The sequence below is a fragment of the Lycorma delicatula genome, chromosome 4 (genome assembly GCF_047948215.1).
Source record: "Lycorma delicatula isolate Av1 chromosome 4, ASM4794821v1, whole genome shotgun sequence".
Classification (NCBI taxonomy): Eukaryota; Metazoa; Arthropoda; class Insecta; order Hemiptera; family Fulgoridae; genus Lycorma; species Lycorma delicatula.
Genome location: NC_134458.1, coordinates 7,348,225 through 7,371,852, shown reverse-complemented (window position 1 = coordinate 7,371,852; position 23,628 = coordinate 7,348,225). Strand labels below are relative to the sequence as shown.

Below are 23,628 nucleotides of genomic sequence, written 5' to 3'. Positions count from 1 at the left end.
CACAAACACACTCACAATTCTATATATATATATATTTTTTTTTTTTTTTAAAGCAATTCTTTTAATAACCATACTTCTCTGTACCAGTACAAATTAATTTATATTTAATAGATCAACCCTAAGTAGAGAACAATTGAAATAGGATGTCTTACCTTATTTAATTACATAAAAGAAGTGCTTTCCTGAAATTGATTCACATCATCAGCTGCATACATTATATATATATATTTTTTTTTTGTCTTCAGTCATTTGACTGGTTTGATGCAGCTCTCCAAGATTCCCTATCTAGTGCTAGTCGTTTCATTTCAGTATACCCTCTACATCCTACATCCCTAACAATTTGTTTTACATATTCCAAACGTGGCCTGCCTACACAATTTTTTCCTTCTACCTGTCCTTCCAATATTAAAGCGACTATTCCAGGATGCCTTAGTATGTGGCCTATAAGTCTGTCTCTTCTTTTAACTATATTTTTCCAAATGCTTCTCTCTTCATCTATTTGCCGCAATACCTCTTCATTTGTCACTTTATCCACCCATCTGATTTTTAACATTCTCCTATAGCACCACATTTCAAAAGCATCTAATCTTTTCTTCTCAGATACTCCGATTGTCCAAGTTTCACTTCCATATAAAGCGACACTCCAAACATACACTTTCAAAAATCTTTTCCTGACATTTAAATTAATTTTTGATGTAAACAAATTATATTTCTTACTGAAGGCTCATTTCGCTTGTGCTATTCAGCATTTTATATCGCTCCTGCTTCGTCCATCTTTAGTAATTCTACTTCCCAAATAACAAAATTCTTCTACCTCCATAATCTGTTCTCCTCCTATTTTCACATTCAGTGGTCCATCTTTGTTATTTCTACTACATTTCATTACTTTTGTTTTCTTCTTGTTTATTTTCATGCGATAGTTCTTGCGTAGGACTTCATCTATGCCGTTCATTGTTTCTTCTAAATCCTTTTTACTCACGGCTAGAATTACTATATCATCAGCAAATCGTAGCATCCTTACCTTTTCACCTTGTACTGTTACTCCGAATCTAAATTGTTCTTTAACATCATTAACTGCTAGTTCCATGTAAAGATTAAAAAGTAACGGAGATAGGGAACATCCTAAATCTTTTAATGCTCTCTTAAATTCAGATCTCAGTATTGTTTCTCCCCTTTCATCCTCTTCAACTTGCTCTTCTTCCTCTATAACACCACTTTCTTACTCATTTCCTCCGTATAACTCTTCAATATATTCCACCCATCTATCGACTTTACCTTTCGTATTATATATTGGTGTACCATCTTTGTTTAACACATTATTAGATTTTAATTTATGTACCCCAAACTTTTCCTTAACTTTCCTGTATGCTCGTCTATTTTACCAATGTTCATTTCTCTTTCCACTTCTGAACACTTTTCTTTAATCCACTCTTCTTTCGGCAGTTTGCACTTCCTGTTTACAGCATTTCTTAATTGCCGATAGTTCCTTTTACTTTCTTCATCACTAGCATTCTTATATTTTCTACGTTCATCCATCAGCTGCAATATATCGTCTGAAACCCAAGGTTTTCTACCAGTTCTCTTTATTCCGCCTATGTTTGCTTCTGCTGATTTAAGAATTTCCTTTTTAACATTCTCCCATTCTTCTTCTACATTTTCTACGTTATCTTTTTTACTCAGACCTCTTGCGATGTCCTCCTCAAAAATCTACTTTACCTCCTCTTCCTCAAGCTTCTCTAAATTCCACCGATTCATCTGACATCTTTTCTTCAGGTTTTTAAACCCCAATCTACATTTCATTATCACCAAATTATGGTCGCTATCAATGTCTGCTCAAGGGTAAGTTTTGCAGTCAACGAGTTGATTTCTAAATCTTTGCTTAACCATGATATAATCTATCTGATACCTTGCAGTATCGCCTGGCTTTTTCCAAGTGTATATTCTGCTATTATGATTTTTAAATTGGGTTTTGGCAATTACTAAATTATACTTCGTGCAAAACTCTATAAGTCGGTCCCGTCTTTCATTCCTTCTGCCCAGCCCGTATTCACCCACTATATTTCCTTCCTTGCCTTTTCCAATGCTTGCATTCCAATCTCCAACTATTATTAAATTTTCATCTCCTTTTACGTGTTTAATTGCTTCATCAATCTCTTCGTATACACACTCTACCTCATCATCATCATGGGCGCTTGTAGGCATATAAACGTTAAGAATCATTGTCGGTTTAGGTTTTGATTTTATCCTTATTACAATGATTCTATCGCTATGCGTTTTGAAATACTCTACTCTCTTCCCTATCTTCTTGTTCATTATGAAACCTACTCCTGCCTGCCCATTATTTGAAGCTGAGTTAATTATTCTAAAATCACCTGACCAAAAGTCGCCTTCCTCTTCCCACCGAACCTCACTAATTCCTACTACATCCACATTTGTCCTATCCATTTCCCTTTTTAAATTTTCTAGCCTACCAACCTTTTTTAAGCTTCTAACATTCCACGCTCCGACTCGTAGAATGTTATTTTTTAATTTTCTGGTGACCCCTTCCTTAGTAGTCCCCACCCGGAGATCCGAACGGGGGACTATTTTACCTCCGGAATATTTTACCAAGGAAGGCGCCTCCATTATTGCTATATGAAAATGCAGAGAGCCACATTTTCTTGGAAAAAAAGCAGCTGTAGTTTTCCATTGCTTTCAGCTGCGCAGTACTCAGAGGACTGAGTGATGTTGATATGGCCGTTTAAGTCATTCTGACTCACGCCCCTAACAACTACTGAAAGAGCTGCTGCCCTCTTTCAGGAATCATTCCTTAGTCTGGCTCTCAACAGATACCTCCAATATGGTTGCACCTTCGGTCCAGCTACTCTGTATCCCTGAGCACTCAAGCCCCCTCACCAACGGCAAGGTCTCATGATTCATAGAGCAGGATATATATATTACAAAGCCATAAAAAACTTGCAGTCCATGACACCATACCGCCCATTTACTTATAACTTTATGTTAAAAATATTTTTAAGACTAATTAAATTTTTTAAAAAATTTTAAATTAAATTTAACTATCATACTTTAAATCCATAAAAAAATTTTAAAACCTTTTATTCAAATTAAAAATTAAAAATAATAATCCCAACAAATGATAAAAAAATTTTAAAAAATATATAAAATAATTGTTTAAAATTACAAAGAACAGATAATTAAAATGTAAAAATGTAATTAAAACAAAGGTAGAAATTAATTAAAAATTAAAACTTTTTAAAAACTTGAGCAAAGCAAAATCATGTGGTAGCCATTTCACTGATTTTACTTTATTAACCATATTGAAAGATCAATTACTGAACACTATTATCTAAACAGATAGTGGTACAATCTACTGCAGCCTTTATAATGTCATCATCCTTGTATTTTGTCTGAAGGCTGATCATATTAAATTTATTCTTATGTTTATATATATATAATACCTTTGTAAAATGTCAAAACCCTTATTATTCCTATCCATACTGCATTTTTTAATATCTAATATTATTAAGTTTGTCTGAATATCTGATACTGTGTGTTTATTTTTAATCAAATGATCTGATACATTTGAAAAACCCAGTTTACCTTTTGTATAAATTCAAAGATGCTCCATGAATCTGGTTTTAAAGGATCTGGATTTTAAAGTGGTCTTGCCAATATAAATATTGTCATAATAATTACATATGATTTTATAAATACCAATCAAATTGGATACATTAGAAGTATTATTATGTATATTACTCATTAAGTGTTTTATTATGTGGTTATTCATCTGGTATGAAGATTTGAACTAATTATTATCATAAACCTTTGTAATGTGTTTGACTATTTTATCAGTATAAACATATTTTAAATGTACATTGTCAGTTTTTGTGTGTTATTTATTGGTATTAAATTTGTATTATTTTTAATTTTAACTTTTACCATTTGTTTATTATAAATATTACCTACCAACCTACTATCATAACCATTATATACAGCAATCAGTTTTATAATATTTAAGTCTATGTTTAATTAATTTTTATTTACGTTATTTTTCATATAATTAATGCTCTATTTACCATATTCATGTAAGTACTAATCTTATGTGATCATGGGTGATTTGAAGCTCTATTTATAATGGTTTTGTTAGATATTGGTTTCCTGTATACTGAAATTATAGACTGATTATTTTTACTAAACTCAATAAATTGAGATCAATTTATTCAAGATTATTAAATGTTCATCATTTATCACCGAATTATAGACCACAGAATTATCATTAATATATCTAGTTCACATTAAAATATCATGTGTATGTGTTATCCCATAAACTATTTTATCTTCAAACTCCTGTATATAAATCTCAGATAATATGGATGACAACAGAAAACCCATCGGTAGCATACTTTCTTGGGTGTAATATTTGTTATCAAAATTAAAATAATTTTGTTTGGATATGTTCCTTATAATAACAATGATGTTTTCAATAAATAAGGGATCTTCATGATTTTGTACTAATTTTTTCTTTAATATATTAATAGTTACTTCTATAGGTACACTAGGGTACATATTACAGATATCATAACTAACAATCCTAGTATTATGATTTACATTTAAGAACTTTAGTTTATTTACCAACTCGTATCTATTTTTTGTATTATATTTATTCCCTAATTTTATTTTACTTCTGAGTATTTTATCTGTTATTTTAGATATAATGTAAGAAGGAGTGATTTTAAAATTAATTAAAGGATGCATAGGTATACCCTGTTTGTGTAACTTTGGTAAACCAGTTAATATAGGTGCACTCGGTTCATAAGGGTACATACTAGTATATGTTAAATTATTTTTATAATTAAAAATATTATGAAATTCCATTATTAAACTTTAAGTAACTCTCAAAAAATTTTTGCTAGTTGTCATTTAACTTTTTTAACTCATAATATTATATATTGTTTTATTAAATTTTTATATTTATCAGAATACATGATGACCGGTGTATTCATTTTGTCATTTTAAAATAATGCTATCATAAATTAATTTATTTTTTAGGATGAGGATTATTCTTTAGTTATTATTAATAAAGGGTCTGCAATTTATATTTCGTTTTATAACAATAATTTTATTACTAATAGTATTCTGTAAAATATCTTTATCACTAGTGTTTGCTTTATTTATATTTACTTCAGAATCCACTACAATATTCTTAATAATATTGTTCTTTTCATTTTTTGTTAAACTTATACGCATTAGCTGCAATAAACTGTTCATCCTTATCAAGTTCCATATCTGTTATATCCACCAAATCAATACTTTTATCAGGAAAAGAACTAGATTTTACAAACATATCTTCTATTTGTGAATTATCATAATCTTTAATCTTTCCCTTATATACCTCTATACTGTCTCTGATTATATTATATGCAAAATCAAATATAGGGTTACCTAAAACTTTCACCAAATATAAATATGCACTGTATAATTTATTATTTATTAAACTTTTTTTAAATGTGCATATTTATTTGTTTACTCTAAATTTTTCAGCAAATTCCTTTGTTTTATTTATATATTTATTAATTTGGTTATTTTTTATATTTAACTTGGCATACTTCGGTGTCAAATTTAATTTGAGGCAGGTTTTGTTAAAATTTATTGACTGGATTATATTGCAAAGTTTAACATGCAAATTATAATATTTGAACAATAATCTTGCCTGGTTGGCATTTATAATTATTTTTTTAAAAGCAATCTTTGTAATTTTAAACAATTTTTATATTTTATATTTTTATCTCTTGTTGGGATTATTATTTAAAATTTTTAATCATCAAAATAAAAGGTTTTAAATTTTTGTATGGTTTTAAATTATAAGTTAAATTTAATTAAAAAATTAAAAAAAAAAAATTTAATTAGTTTTAAAAATATTTTTAACATAAAATTATAAGTGAAGTGGGCGGTACGGTATCATCGAATGCAAGGTTTTTATGGCTTTGTAATATATATATAATGTATGTAGCTAACATGCGAATCAAATTTGCAAAAGTACTTCTGTTATTTAATGAAATAAGGTAAGACATCCTATTTCAACTGTTCTGTACTTAGGGTTGATTTATTAAATATAAATTAATATATATATATATATATATATATATATATATATAGTTTTTTTTTTAGTTGTGTCTGTGCAACATTATGGATTCTATAGCTAGCTACTAGCTAATGGATCCCTAAATCAGATAACCACAATCCTGCAGGGTAACTGTATATAGTCTGCCAACTTTACAAATTAAGGAAACATCCTAATATAAAATGGTTCATCCCCCTATCATTTTATCTTATTACATATCCTTTTGTATTATACATTGCTACTTCCCAAGAGTAGCCTTAAAAAAAATAAAAGGTTATGTCTTTAGAAACAAAATTAACACATCATGCAACAGCTACGTTTTCTAAAATAATAGTTCAAACTCCTAATTACTCTGTACCCACCTACAATAGTAATATAAATGTTAATTGTGATAATTACAAATCATTTAAGATAAACATCTATATAAAATTTAAAAAGGTTATCTCAATTAATAGATTTGTAAAGCAAGGTTTGTTCATCATATTTACTCATTAAACTACCACACATATATTATAAAAATTTAATGAAAATTTTGTAAACACATCAATCCCAGGCGAAGCAATCAGCTCATATGTGGTTACACTTCATAATTTTTCTTTGTATCTGCTGTAAATCATACCTAAAATAATTTCTAAAACCAAAACTGTTATTAAAATAGGGTGCTGACTTGCACGTTAAGGTTTACATAAAAAATGTCATATATCTTTAAATAAAAATAATTTGTTAATAACCAATTTATTTAGGATAAATTAAGTTTTAAGGGATTAATGATTATCCTTACCCATTTCAGTGCATTAAGAGAGTGTGCATAACATGTAAATTAATTCACTCGCTTCTTTGGTTTTTGTGTACCCATTTTTCTAACTAATTATCAAATTCAGATCTAAATGCTTTGCCTAATTAAATGATGTATTTTGAGAGGCAAGTTTTTCTTATCACTAATAAGTATTTCACTACCATCATACTTATATCCTCCTTCACTACTGTTTTGCCATGTGAAAACCATTACATGTGCTATCCAGTATTTGGTGGTTGGGACCGTACGTTAACATCTGTGGCAACCTACCAGGCGTTCCTGGATACTCTGTTTCCAGATGCTCTGGAGGGTGAAGCAGAAGTCTGTGCCAGGGTGAGTGAGACAACATTCCCTGGCGTGCAGGCTGTGGATCCCGTGGATATAAACAGAGTGGTTTCTCGAATGGCACTAACAAAGGCACCAAGTATTGACCAGCTTGACCCAAATATTTTTTATCATCTGCTTTCTGTCTAAGAGATCCGCTTGGCAGGCTGTTCTCGGGGTGCCTTACCTGCGGTTGCTTTCTGACTTGTTGGAAGGTGGCTTTGGTGAGGGTGCTCTTAAAATCAGGAAAGGATCTGAGCGAGGTCAGCAATTATTGGCCCACCAGCCTCTTGCTGGTTATCGGCAAGTTGCTTGAAAGGCTGGTTGTGGAAGCGGCAAGTCAATGTGGTGAGAGCCTCATTGTCGAACCGTTTGGCTGTTGAATTGTTCAACTGGCATCAGTAGTTTATTTAGGGAAAAGATTCAACCGTGCTGCTGTGAGAAGCTACTCGAGAGTTATGGCCTGCCACCAGCCAATTAAACCTCCAAGTGCTTTAATATTGGTGGACAGGCACTTGCTGGCATTGAGTAAACTTGGCGTGGCAGCAAATTGCTGTCTTGATGAAGTAAATTTAATTTATTGAGTGTCATATATATTTTTTATTAGTTGATAGCCTATCCATTTTTTTTTTTGTAATATATGACAAGTGAGCGGTAAGACACAAAGCGAGTGGTTTGCGGCACCACGCTTAGTTCGCTCATGCAATTAGGTTAGCTGTATGAGCTAGTTAGAACTGGTCACTTAATTGATTCAAGGCTCAATAGTCGTTTGTGGCACAGACATTTGGTCTTATGCTTTAGGGCGACCGGATGGGATGGTGGCGGGAGAAATACCATGCAAATCAATTCACTATTGTTTTGATATTTCTCAATATGTAAATTTTAATTTTAACAATATACATATATATATGTATATATATATATATATATACAGGGTGATTCAAAGAAACGGGAAATTTTGAAAGTTGTGTTGGTAGCCGTGGGCGATTGGTACCACTTGATAAGTGGCGCCAGCCTCTCTAACCTAACCTACATGAAATAAAATTCTTTTTCTAAAAAAACTTTTTCATTAACGTTATTTAATATTTTTAATTTCCTGTTTCTTTGAATCATCCTGTATATATCGTGTATATATATTTTTTCTAAAGTCAATACTTATAAAACCCATATTCCTCTGTACCAATATATTGTATTTTTATAATTAAAAACCAACTTGAACAACCCAAGTACAGAATTACAAAGTAAATGAAATGACACTTACCTTTATTCCAAAAGCACTTTCGTGGGATCCCACATCATCAGTTGTACAGAAGATACATTTATATAAAATTACATATCAAACATAAAAATTTTTTAATTAAAATATTAATATTACAATCACACAGACAAAAACATACAAAGTCAATTAAATAAAGTAACTACGTATACATAAAAATGTCATAATTAAAAAAATTTAAATTAAAATAAGATAAATAGGAAATTTATACTATGTAACCTGGCCAGCCAATGTTACATTATTGAGTGGATTTGAATTAAATTATTTATATACATTATGATTATATCTATTTCTATCTAAAAATGTGTTGCCATCTATTGTCGCTTTTATAAGAGTGTCATATTCATATTCTGTCTGAAAGTTGGAAATTCTTTTGTATTTATATATATAAAATTTCTCCAAAATGTACAAACTTTATGATTATTATTTAAATTAAATTTCTTGATTTCCAAATTTGTCCAAATATTAGATACAGTATGTTTGTTATTAATAAGGTGGTCAGCAACATTAGATAAACCTAATTTACCATTTTTATAATTTCTAATGTGTTCTAAAAATCTAGTTTTAAAAGACCTATAAGATTTTATGTATATGGTCATAATCATTACACTTTATTTTATAAATTACACATGAATTATAAAAGTCACTGTGACTGTTATTTTTTAAATATTTTATTATATGATTGTTTGCCTTGTATGCCAGTTTAAATTTAATTCCTTTATTTTAAATAATTTTAATTTAAAATCTTTTAATTATGACATCATATTTATATTGTCGCTGAATGGCTTCGATGGCACGTGGCACTGTATAACCTAGTAGTAGCCCTGAGAAGGGCTACTGTTGTCGTCAATTGGCTTTGATGACTCGTTGTAATTTATAACCTTGTGGTAGCCCTGAAAAGGGCTGTTTTTTGAGTTAGCTCTGAGAAAAGCTGTTGGTTCCAGAAGCTGGTCTCCGGCAAAATCGACTTGGCTGTAGTAAGGGAGTTGTGGCTCGTCCATTGAAATCAGACCAGACTTCTCCTCAGCAGCAGTTGGATCTCCATTACAGTATGGCAGTGGTGGCCCCCAGAGCCTTGCAGTATCAGGTCGGCGTCGATCGTCTTTTGCCAGCGCAGCCAAGGTAGTTCTCCCCAAGTGATACCATGCTGGGCCGGCTCCTGCTGCTGAGTCTGCCGGCCAGGGCGATTGAAGCCTGGCGAACTGGAACGGGAAGGTAGTGTCTGCATCCAGCAGCTCCCTCAGTGGGCTGGCCAGACCTGCTACTCTGGCGGCGATGTTGGCAACCATCGGGAGGTCCTACGTTGGGACAGCCAGGAAACTTTTGTCTTCTTCTTCTTGGTCTTCTCCAGGTGGTGGTCGACAATGAATTCAAAATTCACTCTTGTCTAAGCTCTTTTAATTGGAGCCTGAGAGTGGTGGGGCCACAGCGCTGCTATGGTGGGAGTGATGCTTGTACCAGCGCATATGTGTACTGTGCTCCAGCTGACATCTGAGCTGCTACCGTTGCCGTCCACCGATATTAAGTTCTGCATATATGTGGTAACAATATATATGTAGTTAATTTATTTAGTTGACTTCATATGTTTTTGTATATATGATTGCAATTTTAATCTTTTAATTTTAATTTACAAATTTTTTTGTTTGATATGTAATTTTATATAAATATATCTTATATACAACTGATGATGCAGGTTCCCGCAGAAGTGCTTTTGGAATAAAAGAAATAAGGTAAGTGTCATTCCATATACTTTGTAATTCTGTACTGGGGTTGCTCAAGTTAGTTTTGATTATAAAAGTACAATATATTGGTATAGAGGAATATGGGTCATTTATAAGTATTGACTTTAGCAAAATCATTATGAATGCCGACCAGGCAAAGTTATCATTTAGATCTTATAAGTTACATATCAAACTTCAAAATATAATGCACTTAATAACTTTTAATAAAGTGTGCTTTAAATTAAACATAATCTGTAAATATGCTAGAATAAAGATAAAGAGATCGCAATTTAATAAATGTATAACATAAACTAAAAATTTTGCAGAAAGATTTAGAATGAAGCAGGAAATCAAACATGAATATTATAAAAAATTTAATAAATATAAAGTTATATAATACAAATCTCCAGTTAGTACAGGTCGTGGGAGTTGTAATTTTTTATTAGGTATTTAATATGATCAACACTAACATTGAGATTCTTAAAAATAAACTTTATGAATCCATACATGTTAAAATTAATAATTTGATAAAAACTAGACATAATAATAATAATAGTAGTAATAATTATAATTAAAGGGGTTTGGATGATTATAAATTGCAAGAAGACATTGTAAAAAATTACACTCATAATGATTTACATTTCAAAGATGGATATGTAGATTTAAAATCAGTTAATAGTAATTGTCTTGAGTTGATTAATTTTACTAATGTTGACCTTGATGATAAGGAAACGTTTATCATTGTTAATGCATTTAAATTTAATTTGAATAATGGTGATAAGAATAGTGTTATTAAAAATATAGTAATTGATTCTGAAATAAGTGTTCATAAAGTAAATCCTGATGATAAAGAACAATTACATAACATCATTAGCAGTAAAATTCATAAAATTAAAGGTAAAAATTTGACTTGCAAATCAATTTCCAAAAAATATTAATAAAAAAGTAATTTACAAATTAAAAGATAAAATTAAATAAGAATAATTGCATTATCTTAAAATCGGATAAAACCAAGACACTTGTCATTATGTATACCGAAAAATTTAATAAATTAGTAAATTTAGTCACTCACACCTTTGGTTTTTGTGTACCCATTTTTCTAACTAATTATCAAATTCAGATCTAGATGCTTTGCCTAATTAAATGATGTATTTTGAGAGGCAAGTTTTTCTTATCACTAATAAGTATTTTACTACCATCATACTTAGATTCTACTTCACTACTGTTTTGCCACGTACAAATCATTACATGTGCTGTCCGTTGTTCGGTGAAGGTTTGGGGGTCCGGACCGCACGTTAACATCTATAGCAACCTACCAGGTGTTCCTGGATATTCTGTTTCCAGATGCTCCGGAGGGTGAAGTAGAAGTCGGTGTCAGGGTGGGTGAGACATCATTCCCTGGCATTCGGGCTGTGGATATAAACCGAGTGGTTTCTTGAATGGCACTAAGAAAGGCACCGAATATTGACCAGCTTGACCTGGATACTTTTTATCATCTGCTGCCTGTCATAAGAGAACTGCTTGGCAGGCTGTTCTGAGGGTCCTTACCTGGGGTTGCTGTCCAACTTGTTGGAAGATGGCTTTGGTAAGGATGCTCTTAAAATCAGGAAAGGATCTGAGGAAGGTCAGCAGTTATTGGCCCATCAGCTTTTTGCTGGTTATCGGCAAGTTGCATTAAGTATTCTGTTTTAGTCACTTTGAAGCCATGTAATTTGTTCTAAATAAAACACAAATCATTTTAACTCTGATGTTGATAGGATGTCTTAGAAATTGGAAAAAATACACAACTACACAAAAATCCTTGACTGCAAAATGAAGATAAACTTAAAAGTAGTACTTTGAATTAAGACTAAAGATGATACCAAGAAAATATTATCTATCTATTCTGTAATAGTAACCAGAATAAAAATTAAAAAAAAGATGAAAATCAATATATTACCACAACTTCTGACATAAGTATCCATAATTTCAGGAGAGATTCCATATGGTCCTGTTTCATTTGGGTGATGCTTTCTGAAGAAATTCTGTATGCTTCCTTCTGTAGCAAGAACTTCAGCAACAGGAAGTGATTCAACAAATTGGACAAAACCTAAAAATAAACAATGTTATTATTCAATGAGATATAAAAAAATTGTTTTAGTAACTTTCAAGACAAAAAATTCAGATTATACAATCACCTACTTTGTTAACTCATAAATGGAAGCCAGAAAACAATAGTTTGAGGGTGAAGAATGACCTCAAAATACAAATAAAGACATAATCCTCCAACAAAGTAAGAGCAGATAAATGTAAAAACTATCACACTATCAGTTTGACATCTCATATGTCCAAAATACTTAAATAAATGCAAGAAAAATTAGAATGAAAGATGGATTATACACTAAATGAAGACCACTTTAGTTTAGTACCAGGAAAGTAATGCAAAGAGCAGGTAGAACTCAAACTAACCTACATAGCATTTGTAAATTTTAAAGGTTAAAAAGAGGTGAAAAACCAGGTTAGAATAGAAATAAGACATATAATTCACAACCTGTATTAAGAGCTAGTTGTTAGGTATTAGGATATGCTGGACAAACTACTACATAATGTTTCTTTAAGCTAATATGTAAGAAAAAATTAAAGAATTGAAAAAAAAATATTTGAGAGCTTACTAATAATCTAAGAATAAGAGATAAAGTGTTAATATTATTCTTTTAGTTGAAATACAGTAAGTTAGAAGAAATACTGAATGATATAGACTAATTGAGAGGAGACAAATGTTTAAAAACTAACAATAAAAGAATAGAAGACAAAGATAACAAATGTTAATAAGGATAGCTTACCAGAGCTGAGGAATTTTGATATTTAGGCAATGAAATTACACAAAGATTGATGATGTAAAAATGATAATAAAGCGGGTAAGTACAAATAAAGAGCTTTCATGAAGAAAGGAGGTACGCCGATATAAAAAAATAGATTTCAAAATCAGTATTTTATATTCACACAAGTACATGATAACATAAGTATCTTATTTTAACAACACTCATAGTTATTAAAATATATTTATTAAACTGGTTCTTTTTTTTTATACGATTAAAATCAACTGTTGCACAAGAAATAGTCTCCTCCCTATTTTTGTAAAATCTCTTTTTTGTTGATCACACAACTGAATTAATTTTCAAGCGCTGCCACTAGTTATAGGGAAGAGGAATGTCTTGTAATCTTGCAAGGAAGTGTAAGGTAATTTTCTTGAAAATTGTCAATATAAATTTTACTGAATGAAAAAAAATTTGCATATTTTTACTGCTATTATCATTATAGGTTAGGAAAACATGTGTATCAATTTATTCAGGTAAAAATCAGGTTTTTTACTATCAAATCTAATTATTGTTATACAGTTATATCACTGGTTATATAAAAATATTAATAGATAACATTTCTCAGAGATAATTTCACTAAAATAAGTACAGCTATGAGCAGAATTTACCTTTTTAGATCAAGTAATCAATATTGCATAATAATACTCAAAATACCAGTTTAAACTCAAATAAAAAGTGAACAGTGTGGTATTTTTATGATAGGAAAAGCAAATACTGACACAGAAAATTTTCCCATACCAGAACTTGTTAAAACAAAAAACCTTTTGATATAGACAAAGGAGGAGTACTAATAAACTTATATACATTTCCACTGTATCATAGAATATTTATGATAGAATATTTACTATCTACAGAGAGCAGATACTTTTGAATACTAGTTTTGCACAACTTAAATACTGTTTTAATAAAAAGATCAATTTTACTTACATCTGTAAAAAAAAATTGTACACAATCCAAACAAAACATTTTAAAAAATCTATATTATTTAAAGATATTAAAAAAAAAATATTTTTTTTAAAGCAAAGTATTTAAAAACAAAATATTCCTATTTTTTTTAATATACCGTTATTAAACACTTATAAATGTGCAGTAATTTTTTGTTCAAATTAAAAATAATAATTGGTGGAAAGGTAAACAGATTTTAAATTCAATACAAATAATCTAGTTACTGTTAAATTTGAGTTGTTCGTAGAGATTGCAAATTTTAGTGAGTTACCGCCCTTTGAGGGTTAAGCAAGAAGTTTCAGGTAATTTGGAACCTCTCATGATAATTATATCTCCTACAACAGACTATTTACCTAACTTCAAGAAGTACTATATGATACTGCAATCATCACAAAAAAAGGAAATCAATTGAAAACAGTGAATTATAAAATATGTAGCATACAATCTTCCTTTGGAACTCAACAAAGAGAAAGAGTTGTCTCTCTTTCTTGGTGTGTGTGTGTAGTAAGGCTGATGTTTCGAGCAAGTGAAAACCAAGTCAAAATAATTCTTACCTTTCTCTTAAAATAATTTCACTTTGAATTTTCTTAAAATAATCTCTACATGATCTTTTCTTACAATAATTTCAATGAACCACAGTCCATTAAAATCCTTTACTTCATCAATATAACCGTAACATACATATTCAAGTTTAGTATTTCCAAGGTAAGGTATCAATTTTTCCATCTTTCTCATCTAGTATCATCCTTTTATCATAAACTGAAACTTCTATTTGATCTTTTTATTTATAACTTTAATTCTCTTGTTATTTGATTATAAGTTACAGCTACAGATTCAGTTTCTCTTTCAACCATTTTAAGCATAACATTCATATCCAACATTTGAATGTACGAGGTGTGATCAAAAAATACGGTGAATGAATTTTTATAGCGGAAACTGCTGACGCTACATCCATATGCTGTAATTTGTCCAATAGCATGATCAGCTGAGACAGGCAGGGACAAGTTGTAACATGTTCGAGCTTGCCAGTCAGCTGCCAGAGCCGCTAGAGCCGCGTGAGTGAAGACCTTAACATCTTGTACGGATCCGTTCAAAGCATTTTAACTAATGAATTGCAAATGAGACGAGTGAGTGCAAAATTTGTTCCCAGACTTTTGAGTGATGAACAGAAGGAAAATAGTGTGTCAATTTGCATGGAGTTGAAGGGTCGTCTTCATGCAGATCCGAACTTCATGACCAAAATTATAACTGGAGATGAAAGTTGGGTCTATGGCTATGACCCTGAGACCAAAATGCAGAGTTCCCAATGGAAAACCAGTTCATCTCCTCGCCCTAAAAAGGCACGTCAATCAAAATCCAACATCAAGGTCATGCTCGTTTTTTTCGATAGTGAGGGCATAGTGCGATCAGAGTTCGTTCCAAGGGGAACAACTGAATTTTATAAGGGTGTACTGCAACGTTTGTGAAATGACGTACAAAGAAAGCGACCAGAAAAATGGACCAATGGCTTCCTTCTTCACCACAACAACACGCCGTATCACACTTTGCTTCTCATTTGTGAGTTTTTGGCCGAAAAAAGTGTTCCTGTCTGTCCACATCCGCCATACTCACTGGATTTAGCACCATGCGACTTTTGGCTCTTCCCAAAAATTAAAACTGTGCTTAAAGGAAAACGTTTTGATACCATTGCTGACATTGAGAGGGCCACGACCGAGCAGCTGAAAGCCCTTCTGAAAGACGCCTTCCAGAAATGCCTCCAGTCATGGAGTCAACGTTGGGATAAGTGCATTGCTAGCCAAGGACAGTACTTTTAAGGAGATTAAATCGAATTCTATGTAGCCTTATTACTTTTTTTAATAAAAAATTATTCACTGTATTTTTTGATCACACCTCGTATAGTTTAAATTTGAATTTGTGTAGTTTAACGTAAACCTTTTTATCTTAATCATGCATTTGCTTTTTAAAGTTGTATAAGCATAATTCTTATGACCTGTTGAAACAATAAGAAAAAATAATCCATTTCATTATTAAGGTGTTTAGTTTTATTCTTTTACTAATAAATTATCTAGAAATTTTAGATAACCAAAAGATAAAAAGACTAGAACTTGCGCATACAGCTTATATTAAATCCAGTAGAATATATTTTTCTAAATCTGCAAGTTTGTTAGCATCTATACCAGAAAATGTGGATTTAGCAGAAAGAGGCTTAATTGATACAGAAAAATGTATACAATTTGTAAACAAAAGTAAACAGCAATTTAAGTATTTACAATGTGTAAGAAATAACCCCACTTGTAGAATTTAAAGTTTCTTGCTTAAATAAAAAGAAACCAGAAGAGGAAGAATTTTTATTAAGAAGGGAGTACAAGAGTAAAAACAATATCTTTAGAACAAGCTAACAAAGCTTTAGTGATAAGACAGAAATATCAGGAAGTTTTTAAAGAAGTTAAATCACATTTCCCAACACAATGGAAAGAATTAATTTTACATTACAAATTCAGTTTGTACTGTTTTTTGATAAACACAAGGACAAATTTACATATGTTAGTGTTTTAGTACCAAAGGCAGGAGAACAAGATTTTAAGGTTTGTTATCTTAAAGAACCACTAAAGCAAAAATTTACAGAATTTTCTAAACAAACTGAAATTTTAAAACAAGAGGTTTCTTTAATATTCCGTATTTATAATATAATTTTAAATTATAAATCTATTTTTGACCTACAGAAACAGTTTTTAAAAATAAAAACTAAAGACAATATAAATTGCAAGAGCACTGTGTTTCCAAATATCACATGCATAATTAAGTTTGAAGTATTCCAAGATCCAAAGGAATGCAAGAATTTAAAATCCGCGCGTGAGGAGATTCAAGACATGGCTATGCAAGATATTATAAATACAACTTATTCTATAAAAATTGCAGTCGCTTAGAATCTTTAGAAGGAGAATAATTTATTGTGACTTATTAAACCAGTACAATACAGAGGTAAAACACAATGGCTGTTTAAAATAGAAAATTAATTAATTAATTTAATATTAACTATGGGTTTGAAAAAGAAATGGAGGAAAAAAGAGATTTTGTAGATTTAGATTTTAAATTCCATATAAAAGTAGACGAATTTAAAACACCAACAAAATGGAGAAAGATTAATAATTTGGCACAATAAAAAGTATTTTTTTTTAAAACACCAATTTGGTATTTAAATGCCATTTAACTTTTTTAAGGTTATTTTTTTCTATTGAAACATTTGCAATTTGTAACTGAATCCTCCCAAAATTGGTAATCTCTTTGGAAGGACCACTCCACGATGTCTTTTGTGGTTGCATTCCAAAAATTTTTAATGTATTATTTATCCACCAACTTATGTCTTTCTCTTTCTACATACAACAACTTTGTTTTTCTATTCTTTTAAGATTTTTTATAATCTTTTATCTTCCAAACATTGCATTTTTTTACCCATTTTTAGGTTTTTATATAATGTTTCTATTTTTAATATTTTTGTTTTTAACATGGCTATCAAATCTTATATTTAGGTTTTAAGAAAATTCTTGTTTAAGAACAATATATATTAAAGGTTTGATTATGATCATTCAAAAAAGTTAGTTGTTCAACGTTACACGTCATGCATTAAATACATTTTTAATCACTTAATTTTAAGGGAATATTTCTTTTACGACAATCATCTTTAACATGTAATTTGATGAATTAATTGGGCAACTAAGGTAAACATGGACTGATTTAAATAAAGCAAATTTGAAATTTATAATAGGAAAGCAGTTTGATATTAGGCTTACTTAATTTTGCAATAAAGTATTAATTTAAAATTATTTGAAATGAAAATTTCAGTAAAACTTTCCTGTCTAGATCAAGTCATACAGAAGGTTATAAATATGCCTTATGGACAAAATTATTTCATTCTCTTGACCCAATGACACATTGTGCACATGTTTAACACTACATTTTTTGTTTAAATTTGTTTGGAAAATAAGTTGTGTTGAAATATACATGTTAATAAAAGGTCTTGTAAAATTTTGAAATCATGGCTTACATATTGTAAAACAATCTTCCAAAATTTACACATGGGTGGCCAATTATAATTTAGAAGAACAGTCGTTTCTAACATAATGACATTTGTTTTAATGTACCATATATTAATCTAAATTTGTATGTACAGGAAAATTTATAATCTTTTCCCGAACATCCTGTTTTTCATAATGAAAAAATGTCTCTGGTCAAGTTTTTGAGTGATCGGATGATAGAATTATTAGATCCCCAGAATGGCACTAAATATTTAGTTCAACGTATTTCAGTACTTCCAGAAAGTGTTATAGGTTATAGTCTTGTGAACAATTTCATAAATAATCTTCCTTCAAAATTACAGTGGCCTGGTGCACAATATTGTGGACTGGGTATGAAATAAGAGAAAAGATTAGCTTGCTCCGATAGACTCTGCTTGTATGGACCATGATATTTATAATTGAAATATAAGAATGCAGAGGACAGATGGGAAGAGGATAAGAAGTTGGAAGATAATGCTGTAACAGATTTTTTTTTAAAGATAATTTAAACCTTAATTTAATTTAAACCTAAATGAATGCGATATGAATTTAGTAACTGCACCTACGATGTGTGCAAAAAGAAAATTGGGATTAGGTTAGAGTACTTCTTCATACATGTACTAAATTTTGATTTTAATATTCCGTAGCATACTAATGACACTACACTGTTTTTCTGACAAAGGATACTATAGTTCCTGAAATCATGCATTATTTACATCTTCGATAAATTTTTGTTAGCAATAAAGGTGAAAATAAAAGAAAAAGATGTGAACACTTAAGTCATTTTTCATTTTAAAATCAAACTGTAGAGGATGCTCTCTATGTACCCATATATTACTATTCTTCATACATGTACTAAATTTTGATTTTAATATTCATAAGAGTATTAAAATTTTTTTCTATATAATAGAGAAAAGTTATGAATTTATATAAAGTCAATCTGTCAGACACACAGAAAAATAATGTTAGAATTGCTGCGAAGAAATAAAAATCTTTACATTAGGTTAAACTTATGACCAATAATCTAAAGGTAATGGTGAAATTCTGCTTACAAATGAACATATAGCAACAAAGCATTGAAAAATAAGAAAGACTTAAGGTTTATGTTACTGTACAACAAGATTGGTAGTAGATTGTTGAACAATATTTTGACTACAGCCAAAAAGAATTTTGTGTATAAAATTAGTCCTTTGATAAGAAGTAAAACTGCATCTCTACTGAAAGAAAAGCTTGTACCCTGATTAAAAGACTTGATTGATAACAAATTGGATGATAATTAAGAATGATCTGAAAGGTTCTGGTTTGAAAAGACTAATAAAAAGGTAGATTCTCTACTTTATGAAGGCAGAAAAAACCTCTAGTTCATTTATCATCTGATGATTTACATAAATTTATTAAAAAATTGGATATAAAATATTTTAAGGGAGTTTTCATGCAAGATGCACTACCAAGTAGCAGTCCTAATAAGATTGAATGTGTTGTTATTAACTTGGATAGCATATTTTCTACAGGAACTCAATGGATATGTTATATGCAGAAAATAAGAACATGGTTTATTTTGATAGTTATGGTGATGGATCTCCTCCAATGGAACTTCAGTGCTATCTAAAAAAACATAAATATCTCCCTCTATGAATCATGAGACCTTGCCGTTGGTGAGGGGGCTTGAGTGCTCAGTGATACAGAGTAGCTGGACCGAAGGTGCAACCATATTGGAGAAGTATCTGTTGAGAGCGAGACTAAGGAATGATTCCTGAAAGAGGACAGCAGCTCTTTCAGTAGTTGCAATTTATTAAGCTCTGATTGTAAAAAAAATTATACGATAAATAATAATTCAATAATAACAGTAATAAAGAAAATATGAAAAAATGTCGGAAGTTATTTATGAAATAAAAGTTCATGTACTTTTCAATTTAAAAAAGTTTATATGTAATTTAATATGCGTACAATTAAGTCACGTGGTGTCCACATCAGATTTTTTTAAATATGTCTGTGAATGAACTTGAATACTACTAGAATAATAAAAATAGTTAAAATTTCTGGAAATTGTTTTTATTATTTTTAAACTTTGAAATATGCCTAATCAATTTATAAAACAATTTATTTTCTTTAAATGGCATCTCATAATAAATTTTAATTGGTGGTTCCTGGAAAGAAAAAGAAATCTGAAGATTAGATGAACCTTTAAGCGGTCGTGGGGGGGGGAGGATCTATGATGTTGCGCTGGATTTGACTAAGGTTGTACAAATTTGTAAAATCTGTGTAATTAACATAGTTTTTTTAAAATAATATAACAACTTTTATATAGATTGATTTTTTCTTACACCTAAAATTATCTGTTTTTTAAATAATAATAAAAAAAAAATTAATATAAAAAAAGTAGTATATGTACAAAACTGAATACAAAAATAAAAATTCACAAATTTTTTTTAAAATCCTCTTCGATGGAAGGGGAGTAGGTCAGGACGACTTAAGTGGTCATATCAACATCACTCAGTCCTCTGAGAACTGCGCAGCTGAAAGAAATGGAAAACTACAGCTGCTTTTTTCCAAGAAAATGTAGCTCTCTGCATTTTCATACAGCAATGATGGAGGCGCCTTCCTTGGTAAAATATTCCGTAGGTAAACTATTCCCCCGTTCGGTTCTCCGGGTGGGTACTAAAAATAACATTCTACGAGTCGGAGCGTGGAATGTTAAAGTTTAAAAAACATTGGTAGGTTAGAAAATTTAAAGAGGGAAATGGATAGGACAAATGTAGTAGGAATTAGTGAGGTTCGGTGGGAAGAGGAAAACGACTTTTGGTCAAGTGATTTTAGAATAATTAACTCAGCTTCAAATAATTGGCAGGCAGGAGTAGGTTTCATAATGAACAAGAAGATAGGGAAGAGAGTAGAGTATTTCAAAATACATAGCGATAGAATCATTGTAATAAGGATAAAATCAAAACCTAAACCGACAATGATTGTTAACGTCTATATGCCTACAAGTGCCCATAATGATGATGAGGTAGTGTGTATAAAAATAAATTGACGAAGCAATTAAACACATAAAACAGGATGAAAATTTAATAATAGTTGGAGATTGGAATGCAAGCATTGGAAAAGGCAAGGAAGGAAATATAGTGTGTTGTGAATACGGGCTGGGCAAAAGGAATGAAAGAGGGGACCGACTTATAGAGTTTTGCACAAAGTATTATTTAGTAATTGCCAACACCCAGTTTAAAAATCATAATAGAAGAATATACACATGGAAAAAGTCAGGCGATAATGCAAGGTATCAGATAGATTTTATCATAGTTAAGGAAAGATTTAGAAATCAACTCGTTGACTGGAAAAACTTACCCTGGAGCAGATATTGATAGCAACCATAATTTAGTGATAATGAAATGTAGATTAGGGTTTAAAAACCTGAAGAAAAGGTATCAGATGAATCACTGGAATTTAGACAAGGCTTGAGGAAGAGGAGATAAAGAAGATTTTTTAGGAGGACATCGCAAGAGGTCTGAGTAAAAAAGATAAGGTAAAAAATGTAGAAAGAAGAATGGGAGAATGTTAAAAAGGAAATTCTTAAATCAGCACAAGCAAACTTCGGCGGAACAAAGAGAACTGGTAGAAAACCTTGGGTTTCAGATGACATATTGCAACTGATGGATGAACGTAGAAAATATAAGAATGCTAGTGATGAAAAAAGTAAAAGGAACTATCGACAATTAAGAAATACTATAAACAGGAAGAACAAACAAGCGAAAGAAGAGTGGATTAAAGAAAAGTGTTCAGAAGTGGAAAGAGAAATGAACATTGGTAAAATAGACGAAGCATACAGGAAAGTTAAGGAAAATTTTTGGGTACATAAATTAAAGTCTAATAATGTGTTAAACAAAGATGGTACACCAATTTATAATATGAAAGGCAAGTCGATAGGTGGGTGGAATATATTGAAGAGTTATACGGAGGAAATGAGTAAGAAAATGGTGTTATAGAGGAAGAAGAGGAAGTTGAAGAGGATGAAAGGGGAGAAACAATACTGAGATCTGAATTTAAGAGAGCATTAAAAGATTTGAATGGCAGAAAGGCTCCTGGAATACCTGTAGAATTACTGCGCAGTGCAGGTGAGGAAGTGATTGATAGATTATACAAACTGGTGTGTAATAATTATGAAAAAGTAGAAGTTCTGTCAGACTTCAAAAAGAGTGTTATAGTCATGACACCAAAGAAAGCAGCAGCAGATAAATGTGAAGAATACAGAATAATTAGCTTAACTAACTGGCCATGCATCAAAAATCTTAACTAGAATTCTGTACAAAAGAATTGAGAGGAGAGTGGAACAAGTGTTAGGAGAAGACCAATTTGGTTAGGGACAAGGGAAGCAATTTTAGGCCTCAGATTAATAGTAGAAGGAAGATTAAAGAAAAACAAACCAAAAAACTTGGCATTTATAGACCTAGAAAAGGCATTCGATAACGTAGACTGGAATAAAATGTTCAGCATTTAAAAAAATTAGGGTTCAAATACAGAGATAGAGGAACAATTGCTAACATTTACAGGAACCAAACAGCAACAGTAACAATTGAAGAATGTAAGAAAGAAGCCGTAATAAGAAAGGGAGTCCAACAAGGATGTTCCCTATCCTCGTTACTTTTTAATCTTTACATAGAACTAGCAGTTAATGATGTTAAAGAACGATTTAGATTTGGAGTAACAGTAAAGGTGAAAAGATAAAGATGCTAAGATTTGCTGATGAAATAGTAATTCTAGCCGAGAGTAAAAAGGATTTAGAAGGAACAATGAAAGGCATGAATGAAGTCCTATGCAAGAACTACCGCATGAAAATAAACAAGAACAAAATGAAAGTAATGAATTGTTGTAGAAATAATGAAGATGGACCACTGAATGTGAAAATAGGAGGAGAAAAGATTATTTTGAGGTAGAAGAATTTTATTATTTGGGAAGTAGAATTACTAAAGATGGATGAAGCAGGAACGACATAAAATGTTGAATAGCACAGGCGAAACGAGCTTTCAGTCAGAAATATTATTTATTTACATCAAAAATTAATTTAAATGTCAAGAAAATATTTTGAAAGTATATGTTTGGAGCGTTGCTTTATATGAAAGTGAAACTTGGGTGATTGGAGTACCTGAGAAGAAAAGATTAGAAGCTTTTGAAATGTGGTGCTGTAGGAGAATGTTAAAAATCAGATGGTTGGATAAAGTGACAAATGAAGAGGTAAATAGATGAAGAAAGAAGCATTTGGAAAAAATATAGTTAAAAGAAGAGACAGACTTACAGGCCACATATTAAGGCATCCTGGAATAGTCGCTTTAATACTGGAGGGACAGGTAGAAGGAAAAAATTGTGCAGGCAGGCAACATTTGGAATATGTAGAACAAATTGTTAGGGATGTAGGATGTAGGGAGTATACCGAAATGAAACGACTAGCGCTAGATAGGGAATCTTGGAGAGCTGCATCAAACCAGTCAAATGACTGAAGACAAAAAAAAATATAAATGATAATATTCAAAATTATGATGA

At 30.8% G+C, this 23,628-nt stretch overlaps 1 protein-coding gene across 1 annotated transcript in view; it reads right to left on the bottom strand.

The window, feature by feature from the left end:
- The window catches only part of Pi3K59F (phosphatidylinositol 3-kinase 59F), a 105,480-nt gene that overhangs the window by 5,063 nt on the left and 76,789 nt on the right, over positions 1-23,628 (bottom strand). The window contains exon 15 of the mRNA XM_075362242.1: positions 12,178-12,327. Coding sequence (XP_075218357.1) covers positions 12,178-12,327 — 150 coding nt within the window. The remainder of the gene's footprint in view (positions 1-12,177; positions 12,328-23,628) is intronic.